The sequence below is a fragment of the Benincasa hispida genome, chromosome 7, assembly GCF_027475165.1.
Source record: "Benincasa hispida cultivar pf3 chromosome 7, pf3_genome.v1.1, whole genome shotgun sequence".
Classification (NCBI taxonomy): Eukaryota; Viridiplantae; Streptophyta; class Magnoliopsida; order Cucurbitales; family Cucurbitaceae; genus Benincasa; species Benincasa hispida.
Window position 1 is genome coordinate 51,490,331 of NC_143484.1, and position 12,132 is coordinate 51,502,462.

Genomic DNA, 12,132 nt, shown 5'->3' on the forward strand with positions numbered 1-12,132 from the left:
CCTTATCATGTAACATTATGGATATAGTCTACTTTATATTTGATACAAATACAATGATTCAACATAAACAAGTAGGAGACATGTGAGTAGGGGTATCCTATGCAATGAGTTTGCATGAGACCGGACCGCGAAATAGTAAACCCTAGCTGTAACACTATTGACTAGTAAGGTTTCTGTTTCACTAGGATGACCTAGGCAACGTAGTCTCAAGTGAGTTATGAACTCCTGTTCACAAGGGATTGTCTTTTGATTTGTATGGGTGAGGATGGCTGGCTCGCCGACTCAATAGGCCTACCATTTTAGGGACAAAACCAAATGGATAGCTGAAAACGTAATTTCATAAGATGGAATTCACTCATTTCCTGCATTAGGAAAGTAGATAAGTGTTCCCTTAAATGGTGTTTCCGAGTCTTGAACATAGGGCCCTGCCCTCTCATTTTTCTGAGAGGGTACTCTGTTTGTTGGTTGGACCACAAACAGGTTGTTTGTTAGAGGAACATTGGTACTTAAGAATGTAAAAGTAACCTAGGGGTTAAACAGTAATTTGACCTAGTTGGTACTAACTTGCTGTTATTGATCTATATTTGTGGACACAATAACATATCTACAGTGAGTCTATAGTGGAGTGTACCCACAGTTAACGAATATTGATTAACTCGGTTAATGAGTTTAGCCAATTAACCTCATATCGTTGGAGCTTCTGATCTGTATGTCCATTAGGTCCCACTGGTAGCTTAAAAAATGTATTGAGGAAATTAAAGTAATTTGAATTGTTCAAATTAACTAAGGAAAAATAATATAATGTATGTTGATACATTATAATATAAAGTTTATAATTTAATTAAACTTTATGATATAAATTTATTTTTTAATTTGATTTAAAAATTAATTTCTAGGAGAATTATATATTTGAAGGATTTCAAATATTAAATGTAATATGAATTAATTTCATATTAAAACTATAGGTTAAAAATAATGTGCATAAGATGCACATTAAAACTATAGATTATATGAGAGAGATAATTGAATGTGATTCAATTATAAGGTTAAATTAAATATGTGATATTTAATTTAATGATTAATTAATTGGAGTATTAATTATTTTAATATAATTATATTTAATAAAATATGATATGATTAAATTAATTGAATTGAAACTATAGGTTATGTGAAAGGGATGTATTAGAATATGATTCTAATACACATTTAATTAAATATGGGAGATATTTAATTAATATTCATTAATTTGATTAATTAATAATTATTTAATTTATTATTTTTAATAAATTAAATTGATTTAATTTATTTAGTTAAATTAAATATATTTATTAATTTTTAATTAATTTAAATAAATTAAAATTAGATTTTTTATTTTAATTAATAATTATAATAATGAATATAAATAAATAAATAGGTAACTACGTTTTTTATGGGGAGGGGGAGTCTTCTCCCTGATTTTCTCCCTCTCTCTCTACCTCTCACGCTGACAGTATGGTTTTAACGGGAAAAAAAACCTCTCATCATTACAGATTTCTCTCTGAATCTGAATTTTTTTTTCTCTCAAACAAAGAAGCAGGGATCTCATTATCCTGCCTCAGAAAACCCAATAGAGGATATCGGTAAAGAATTTTTTGGGAGTGACGTTGATATCCAACAGAGATTTTTCAACAAGGTATGATTTCCTCTTTCTTTATTTTGTTGAAAATGTATATTTAGCCTAGGTTTATTTTTCAATGCTATTTTGTTTGATATTAAATTAGAGTCAGATCTGATTTTTTCCACTGCGCGGGACTTTAATCCTTGCAACTACAAGCAGGAATGTATATTATATTAGAACATAATATTATATTAGAAAAAGTTCGCCATTGTAAAATAATAATACTATAATGTGTTCTCTTACCTGAACTCATACATCGAAAACCTCTTTCTCTACTTCCAAACATTTGAACTCGTTGTTCCAACTAAACCCATTGTATGCATTACTCAGCATCTCAACGATTACACAATATTGTCGCTTTAAAAATCTAACCTCGCACTCTATTGTCGACAGCCCGTTGAAACAACTAGGAATTTTTTTGGTAAGTAGACATTGTAGCTGTTGTAGATAGTCAAGCTTGAATGTTCCGTTATCAGCTTGTCAACCTGTTTCTACCAAGTGCAAAGTGCAATAGTGACTCCACTAATCGTGCATCTTCAACCTTTGTTCAAATGTGTTTTTTCATTTTCTCACATCCTGCCATTTAGCTACATACATACATATAACTTAATAAAATAAATTGGGCATAGTTAGATAAACAAAGTTTGAGTACGAATAACGTAGAACATGTTTCATCATTCACATGAACCAATTAACACAACATAAATTAAAATAATTCAATACAGTAGATTGTTTGAACCGAATGATAACATAATCTTAAATTAGGTGAAATTTATTGATAGTGAAGCTAATTGAACAAGAAACTTTGTGCTCATGATGCTTGTTCCCATTCATCGAACATTTGCGTCGCTAACTCATCATTGAAATTGGTCCATTCATCAGATGTTTCAATAAATTGTATATTTTCATCACCGAGCTCGTTAGATGTAGAATCTTCATCATACATTGTTCCGGAAATTGTAGTTTTGCCTATCTCCCTCGCTATCAGGTTGTGCAGCAAGCAACATGCCATCATGTTTTACATTGGATCATAAGTGGGTAGTTGGACTTCCTATGTAATATCGCCCAACGACCTTTGAGTACGCCAAATGTTCTTTCTATGCTGTTTCTAGTGGATAAATGTTTCATGTTGAAAAATTCCTGTGGATTAGTCGATGCATTTCCAGCATCACGTCATTCTAAAAGATGGTACCGTTCTCCCCTATATGGTGCCAAGAATCCCTCTGCATTGGGATATCCAGCATCATATAGGTAATAATAACCTAGGCATGGTATACAAAAAATTAGTTGGCAAATTATTCGCTCTTGAATCCAAACAATGGAATCACAAAAGTCTATACCTTTGGGAACCTTCAACCCGTATGGTCGAGAAATTGCATCCCTAAGCACTCTAGAATCAACTGGCTGACCCTTCCCACCCTGGTAACACAAATATGAACTCACTAGTTGGAGATCAGACAACAAGCACATTCGTGTCTATCTCACCTTTTCGGGTACGATAGCGAGGACAATCAGCTGCACCTACATTGACCTTGATGTATGTGTCATCCAATACACCCAGACAGTTCTGTATGGGATCATACATTGACAAAGAGATAAACATTTCCTAGTTTCCTAAAAATCTAGAACCTAATATTTAACTAGGAGTGGAATTAAAATTATTGTAATACCTCAAACAATTTCCACCTACTGTTAGTACAATCGCTCGTGATAGGCTCCAATTTTTTCAGCAGTAACTCATGAAGTTGTAGTACAATGGTCAGAACGAACCTAAAATTCCTCGAAACAATTTCACCAGACCGTGCGAACTGTCGACAAACTACTCGGTTCTTAACGTCGTGCGCCAAAATGTGGAGGAAAATTGCCACCATCTCTTGGACGTCAATGCATTGAGTAAGTGCTAGACGATCGGTTGTCCTAAGCATGTTATAGAGGATGATGAAAGTCCGTTTATCCATTCACGTGCTCTCGTGACAGCAGATGTCATTCTCATAAATAGGCCAAAAGAAGTTTAACTGTCTAATTCAATGTTTAATGTAGGAGGGTTGTTTCTCTATTCTACGATGATCATTTAGTAATAGGGCCAATGTTAGAAATAGTTGTTGTTGGGATATGGTGATGATTGAAAGGATAGTAAAGACTTCCTAATTTTCCTTATTTTGGGATAGAAACCTAAAACCCTAGGATACAAAAGGAAAAAATAGTTTTATCAAGGATTGAGCCTCAATTGAAATACATGACTTATATTAGAATTAGTACTTAAGATTATTTTGATTATATCCATTTCTTTCAAACGTCTTTTAAATAATTCTTTATTATTGTTGTTTAAAAAAAAAATAGTCAAAATTTAAGATTAATCATAAATAGTCAATGAAATACCAACATTTAAAAATACGAAATTTAATTCTAAGCTAGGGATGGACGTACCAACTTTCTTTCTAAAACCTTTTTCCACTTTTTAATACTAAATTGAATAAGATAAATCAATTTTTCAGCAAAAAATTTCATTCATTAAACTATACCTTAAATTGAATAAGGTGTATCAATTGTACTATATTAAGAAGTTTTTTAATCGTATTATTGTTCAAAGTACTCTCTATTCTTTCATAATTAGATGCTTCATTTATAATTGTTTAAATGAAAAAGATGGTAACCATAATGATTAATACAAAATTGTTATGAGATGTATCACTTATAAATATTCATACGTCATCATTATCAAATGCACAAAAAAAATATAATTTATGAGTCAATTGTCAAATGTCCATGTTCAATGGGCAATGTATGAAAAAACCACAAATTACAAGTAAAGACCACAAAGATTAGTATACTTCCACTACAAGTCAAACCCAAATAAACAACATTTAAAATTAGGAAAAACATACGTAACACACGAACCTCAAACTAATGGCAGTGTTATTAGTTTGGGCTGCAAAACAACAAAGAAAGTATTTAGTTAGAAACTCACGGTATGTAAGACTAATCATTTAGGAATACATTTTGGATAAACGTATACATGCCTATTTTACTCAGGGATTGTAGTTTGAGGATGAACAAACCACCGGATCGACTCTAGCACTGAAATGGTGTCGTCGCTAGTGCCCATCAAAGAAACCATGAATACATAGATAAACAGAAGTGAATACGAAGAAAATGTATATAATCCAACAACAATGATAGTAAAGAATAACTCACCAGATTTATATAATCCAACAACAATGACAGTAAAGAATAACTCACCAGACTAACAAGGAGGGTAGTAGATTATAGAGATTCATCAAGTGTACAAAATGTGGGATACAAGTGATTTGTAGGAGAATAGATGTGATGGACCACATTTAAACTCAAGCAGAATATGTATAAATATTGCCGGCCTCAGACATCTATGACATGTAATTCAGGATTACAAAAAAAAAAAACATTGAATAGTTGACACCATGATATAGGAAATACAGTACAAATGCATATACAAGTTCATCAAACAAATATACAAAAGAAAACAACTCATAGAATTACTTTTAAAATACTAAAGTATCAATAGAACAAGTTTGCAAATAGAACCCTAGAAAATCAACTATCACATTAATATATGAAACACTAATAAATGATAGAGAGAACAAGAAAGTAGAAAGAAGTAAGTTGATGGAAATAACTCACCTGCTTGAGAAAAAACATACAACAACGGAGGTTTCTCGAGTGATTTAAGCTAGACGGAAGTGGTTTTATAGAGGGAGAGAAGTGAAAGGGGGTGGTTGTTCACCCACCGTAATAATGGAGAGTAATAGACCTTGGTAGAATAAGTGAAGCAAAAGTAGTTCAACATTACATCAATAGTTAAAATAATCAGAACAATGGTGAAAAAGGAACCAACCTCATGATTTATTTTTTGTTCATGAATAAATGAACTGACTCCCATTAATGAAGTGGTTGATGTTGGGATTAATGTCCTAATTCTCCCGGAGTCTCATTGTTTTGTAAAGATACACATTGTTTGATGAATAAAATAAATGTTATTTAATTCTAGCATTTACTCATATCCAATAAACAAAGATCATTGGTTATCTTATGTAAACTTAAGCATATATATGAGATATACAAGTGGATCATGCCTTAAGTGATAACCTAAATAGGTCTGTAGTATAAGGATTAAGGTGGGATACCTGATCCTTGTGACACTACGGATACGACCCGCTTTGTAAAGGTTTGCAAGTGTTAAACTACTATAGATAGTAGATCCTGTCCATTCATGTGGAAACGTGCGAGCGGGGGTGTCCTATACAAAGAGTTAGTATAAGACCTGGACCACAAGATAACTAGACTCTGTATATAACGCCGTTGATACTAGAGACTTACATCTCACCTAAACGACCATAGGTGACACGACCTCAATCCTGAATGTTTTGGGAACTTCTACCTTTGAGGGCGGTCCTTTGATTAGTATGGGTGAGAGTGGCCAGATTGCCAACTCAACATGCCTACCTTTTTGGGGACTTGTCTGACCTGGGAGCTGGGAACTCAATTCACAAGATGAAATTCACTCCTTTCCCAAAGCAGGGATAAGTAGAGAAATTGCTCCCATAAGGGCTGATTTCAGGGCTTGAACATAGTGGCCACATATTCTCTTTGGAAGAGAGGACTCAGTCATAGTAGGACTATGACTTATGTTCATTAGAGGGATCAGTGGTACTTAAGAAGTTAGATGTAACTACAAGGGCATAATAGTTATTGGTCCAGTTGTACTTACGAGCGATCTGTGAAGGGTTGTCACCCTTTTGATTAGTTAAGATGGACACATAATATATCTGTGGTAAGGATAGTTCAGCTGTTGGTCTTTAGTGGAGTGCCTGACAGTTAACGGATGTTGGATCCCGTGATTAAAGAATTTAGTCAGTTATTCACGTACCTTTGGAGCTTCAAGCTATAGGTTCATAAGGTATTTTGATTATATATAATATAATCGGTATGATGTATGAAATACATCTAGTGAATGATTGATGTAAATGAGATTTACATTAAGTACCATGGAATAGAAAAAGAACTATGGTTTATATGTTTCATGAGATGAATATTAAAACTATAGGTTATAAATATAGTATGATAAGTTGGTTATCATTTGTATTTATAATAATATTAATTATTGGATAATTAAATCTTTTTCTCTAATAACCAATTGAGTGGGAGGTTATTGGTGGTTCATGGTAACCGTGAGATAAAAGGAAAATTATTTTTCTAATTTTAGTAAGTGTTGAAAAGTTTTTTTTTTCGCAAAAGTGATTTTGAGTTTTTCTCTCGGAAAAACATCTCACAGGAGCTTGTCAAGTAAATACAGATTTACTAAATGACAACTTTTTTAGTAAACGATCGTGTAGTGTTTTGTAAGCAACAGACACGGTACAAAGCGATGAGCTAAACGATCGTTTAGCTTTTGTTAAACGATTGGGCATCGACCTATACGATATGTCTCAGCCATCTCCCACTTGCCCAATCTTGTACATAATTGTTCATTCCTGCTTCTTCTGCCTAAATCCAAGTCCACACAGAGCCCACCCTCTGGATTCTCACACCGAGAATACCAAGGTAACCTTTTTGGTGGTGTTATACTCGACTTGTCATCGTCAAGGTTCTGTGGAGGCCGTTTGTGTTGCTAGGGTGTTCGTGACCAAGACGATTGTAGAGTTCTAATGTGCGGTGTTCGTGCTGCGGAGCGGTCGTGTTGTTCGAGCGTTTGAGGTTGTTATGTTCGAGCGTTCATGAGCAAGGAGCGTGGAGACGAGTCTACAAATGTTCATAGAGATTTCTCCATGTTCATTTAGACAATGGTGCTTCGTGGCATCGCAGTCATTTAGACGATCGTGGAAGGCGGGCGTTGCGGAGCGTGCTAAGCGATCGTGTACCTCAGGCTTCATCGCTTAGTAAAAGGTACACAATCGTGTAGTAACAGCTAAATGATCATTTATATTTTTCTAAACGATCGTGTCGTATTTGCTAAACGATCATTTAGCTCTAGGAGCGTTGGTAAACGATAGAGCAAAGCGTTTGTTTTATCGTGTAGACAACCGCGGGGAGTTTCGTACATGATGGTTGGAGACGCGATGCTTTGCCCGAGCGGTTCAAGACCCGGTTCGCCTGTTTGAACCAGAGACTCCTTGTCTTTGTAATAGTTAGCTTTAATTTTGTGTTTTAAAGGCAATTTTATCTGGTTCATTAACATTGTTTTATTATACATGTGATGTATGGTGCTTATATGCCAAAGTGTTTGACATATAGTTTAAAACTCACCTTAGGTTGTGCAATTATTCATGCATCATGTATTATAATTGTTATAATTAAGCATGAAGAAATTACTTGAAAGCATACGCATGCATCATGAAATATAAGAGTTACATTTTGCATGCAGTGAGTATTGTCATACATCATCATTTTATTATAAATGTTATAGTCTAAGGGTGAATGGAAGTATGTTTTGCTTGTTTCATTGTTGTTTTGTATAAGTGTTATATAAAAGAAGTAGTAATGAATGAAGAATACATTCAACATGACACCTAGGCTGTTTATAAGCGTTATGAATGCCTTGCATGTGTTAGCTTTGCATTGTGGTTGGTTTCCGTTTATAATTGTTATAAAGGAAAATAGACCTAAAATCAATAATTTAGAGTTGCATGTGGACTTAGGGTAAACTCAAGTATTTTAAAAGGGTTTTAAAATTGGATTGAGATAGACCTAAGTTCAAGTGGTTCTAAAAATTTAGCAACCTAGATTAATCTTTTAAAATCGGTTTAATAGGATTAAATTGGTTAAAATAAAAGATTAAATTTGTTGTAAATCTATCTATAAGAGACCTTTTATCTAAGGCGGGTTCTGGCTAGGTTGGGGTTCTTAAGTTGACGGAAACGTAACACCTCTACCTGGGAACCTATCTGGAAAGGTGAATTAGATCAATTTTCAACAAGCATGCGACGTTTTGGTCAAAGACTCCGTTAAAGAGTTTAATGGATGATGATCAAAAGTTGTTTCACTATCCAAAGTAAAAGTTCCTCTTGGAAAAACCTAAAAGTCATTTAGTTAAAATCCTTAGCCGTGTTTTTTCTAAGTAAACTAAACCCCAGGTTATAAAATACTCAATGGGAGAATGAGATGTATTTGATATGTCTATGATTCCACTCACGTTTCTCCCTAAATGTTCACACTGTGAGATTCATGCTTGGCCTCGTGGTGCCCTGGGAGCATCCCCCTTCGGATGGTGTTTACATGAGTCAATATCAAGGTGAACAGAGAAAGTATTTATAGTAAGTGGGTGAAGGGTGTGTGTCAACACGTCCTATGGTCTCTGTCATTGGTTCACGTCGTGAGATCATTCTGTACTCCCTTGTGTCGCCTTTGAGCGTCCCCCTTCGGATGAGTTTTGTGCAGTTGGTCAAGATCAAGGTGAGCTCCAAAAATAGATAGGGTCACTTTAGGTTTTGCCCCAATCAAATTTTTTCCTTTGAATTGACCTTTTGGGACGGATCTCTAGGACCTAAAATGGCGAGTCACACTTACTGGAGATTGTTAAGTAAGTTAATGATATCTTGGCCAAATCAATGGTGGCTAGTCGTTATAGAAGCAAGAGTTGTTCTGGTATTAATGACTGGTTAAGAACTTCTCAATTCAGATTAGGGATAACTGACCTCCCTTCGACGGCTTTTGTCCTAAACCTTTGAAGCGTCATTGCAAAACTAAATGTCACACGGGATTCATATTAGTTTTGCTAAAACCTTATTGGATGTTGTTTTGGTTTACAACGGGTATTTGCTTAAAACCTAACATAGGTCAATGTGTTTTTCTGTTCAGCAGCTCGCTAGTATTTCCGTCTAAAGCTTTTAAATTGATTGAATACTTACAGTGGAAAGAATCATGTGAAACGAATTTCGTGGCAAACGACCTCGATCCCACTACTCTCCAAAAGAGGAAACAAGACAGTAAATATGATTTATTGGTCTTGGAGACGTGTTTGGTAGAGAATGATGGTTCTACCTGGATCCTTGATTCAGGTGCCACTAATCTTCTGATTGGTTAAGATGGACACATAATATATCTGTAGTAAGGAGAGTTCATCTGTCGATCTAGTGGATTGTCTGGCAGTTAATGGATGGTGGATCTCGTGACTAAAGAGTTTAGTCAGTTATTCACGTACCATTGGAGTTTCGAGCTACAAGTCCATAAGGTCCCCTTGGTAGATCAATGGATTCAATTGAGGATTAGTTCTTGGTATTGATTTGAAATGTTCAAATTGACAAGAGGTATTTTGATTATATATGATATAATCGGTATGATGTATGAGATACATCTAGTTGAGGATTGATGTAAATGAGATTTACATTAAGTACCATGGAATAGAAAAATAACTATGGTTTATATGTTTCATGAGTTGAAATATTAAAACTATAGGTTATAAATATAGTATGATAAGTTGGTTATCGTTTATATTTATAATAATATTAATTATTGGATAATTAAATCTTTTTCTCTAATAACCAATTGAGTGGGAGGTTATTGGTGGTTCATGTTAACCGTGAGATAAAAGGAAAATTGTTTTCCTAATTTTAGTAAGTTTTTGAATTTTTTTTTTCCACAAAAGTGATTATGAGTTTTTCTCTTGGAAAAACATCTCACGAGAGCTTGTCAAGTAAATTCAGATTTAGTAAATGATAACTTATTTTAGTAAACAATCGTGTAGTGTTTTGTAAGCGACAGACACGGTACTAAACGATGAGCTAAACGATCGCTTAGCTTTTGCTAAACGATCGCTTAGCTTTTGCTAAACGATCGCTTAGCTTTTGCTAGACGATTGGGCATTGACCTATACGATAGGTCTCAGCCATCTCCCACTTGCCCAATCGTGTACACGATTGTTCATTCCTCCTGCCTCAATCCAAGTCCACACAAAGCCCACCATCTGGATTCTCACACTGAGAATACCAAGGTAACCTTCTTGGTGGTGTCATACTCAACTCGACACCGTCGAGGTTCTATGGAGGTCATTCGTGTTGCTAGGGTGTTAGTGACCAAGGCGATCGCGGAGTTCCAGTTCGCGGTGTTGGTCATATTGTTTGAGCGTTTGAGGTTGCTGTGTTCGAGTGTTCGTAAGCAAGGAGCGTGGAGACAAGTCTACAAATGTTCGTAAAGATTTCTCCTTGTACATTTGTAGTTTTCATGTTGTAATTTTTGTATTGGTTGCATAACTGTATGTTTTGTGTACAACTGTAATTGTAATGTTGTGATGTTCATACATGATTGTAATTTGGAATGATCTATTTTCCGCTACTCATGGAAATCTTGGATTCGATTTTCTTCAGTTGAGTCATTAATCAAGTGTAAAAATACAAGCAAGTGGAGTTCATTTAGCAAACATAAGCACTAAAAATTAACTACATCGAACAAATTATTTACATGGAGTAAATGTGCAATCAACACATACCAATAGGGATCAAAGAGAACAGAGAATCATACCGAACAAATGAGAATGAATCGAAATGAATAAAAAGAAAATGAAAAAGGATGTAGAAATTTTATTAGAAATCATAATGAATAAAGGATTGAAAATGTAAACAATGAAGAACTTTGAAGGTGGGATACGTATCTTATCCAGAAACATATTCAATCGAGCCCAAACACAACATAGATTCAAATAGAATAAAGCATGATATAGAACAAATAAAAAGGAATCAGAATAAACAAATCAAACATGAAAAATAATGAACAAATTTCATAAGAAATCATAAGAAACGAAGAATTTAAAATGTAAATAATGAAGAACACTGAAGTTTAAAATAAATATCTTATCTAGAAACACATGTCAATCGAGCCAAAATATAACAATGATTCAAACAGAAAAGAATATGAAACTAAATGAATGAGAAGAAATAAAGAAAAATAGACCGAATATGAAAACAGTGAAGAAATTTCATAAGAAATCATAATAAACAAAGGCTTTAATATGAGAAATAACGCATGAAGTACTCAATCGTTATAAGGTAAGAAAATTTTTTGAACAAAAATTCATAGATAGGTACTCATTATCGAAATTTTTGAACAAAAATTCATGGATGGGTACTCATCATCGGTCGACTGGGGTTTAGAAAACAAACCTAGATGGTATTCTCCCCCACTGAGCTCCAATGACTAAAACCAGTCCCCTACCAAGACTTCATTGTTTAACATTCGAGAAGCAACATGCATCGACCCCCACAAACCAAACATAGAACGGGTCATGGGTGAACAGAGGACCATCGAATCGGCAAGAGACTGGTTTCAGGTTTTCATTGAAGTGATGAGGGTGAAAAGGGGAATTGAAGCGATTTCAGAGGGTGAGAAAAAAAAAAGAACGAAAGAATCAACATATCTGAAAATTAACAGATATGGGATTCAACATATCTGAGAATAAGAGAATGACCTCCCCCCACTAAACTCCAAATCGGACACCATGGCCCCTACCA

The 12,132-nt window shown here is 34.5% G+C and overlaps 1 protein-coding gene across 1 annotated transcript; it reads right to left on the reverse strand.

Moving 5' to 3' along the window:
* Nucleotides 1–2,468: 2,468 nt before the first annotated feature.
* LOC120081095 (uncharacterized) lies at nt 2,469–3,528 on the reverse strand. Its single transcript, XM_090315278.1, has 5 exons — nt 3,328–3,528; nt 3,126–3,224; nt 3,008–3,076; nt 2,850–2,919; nt 2,469–2,638 (listed from the first exon to the last, which is right to left on the reverse strand). Exons 1-5 carry the CDS (start codon nt 3,526–3,528, stop codon nt 2,469–2,471), a joined length of 609 nt encoding a protein of 202 aa, XP_090171404.1.
* Nucleotides 3,529–12,132: the final 8,604 nt, after the last annotated feature.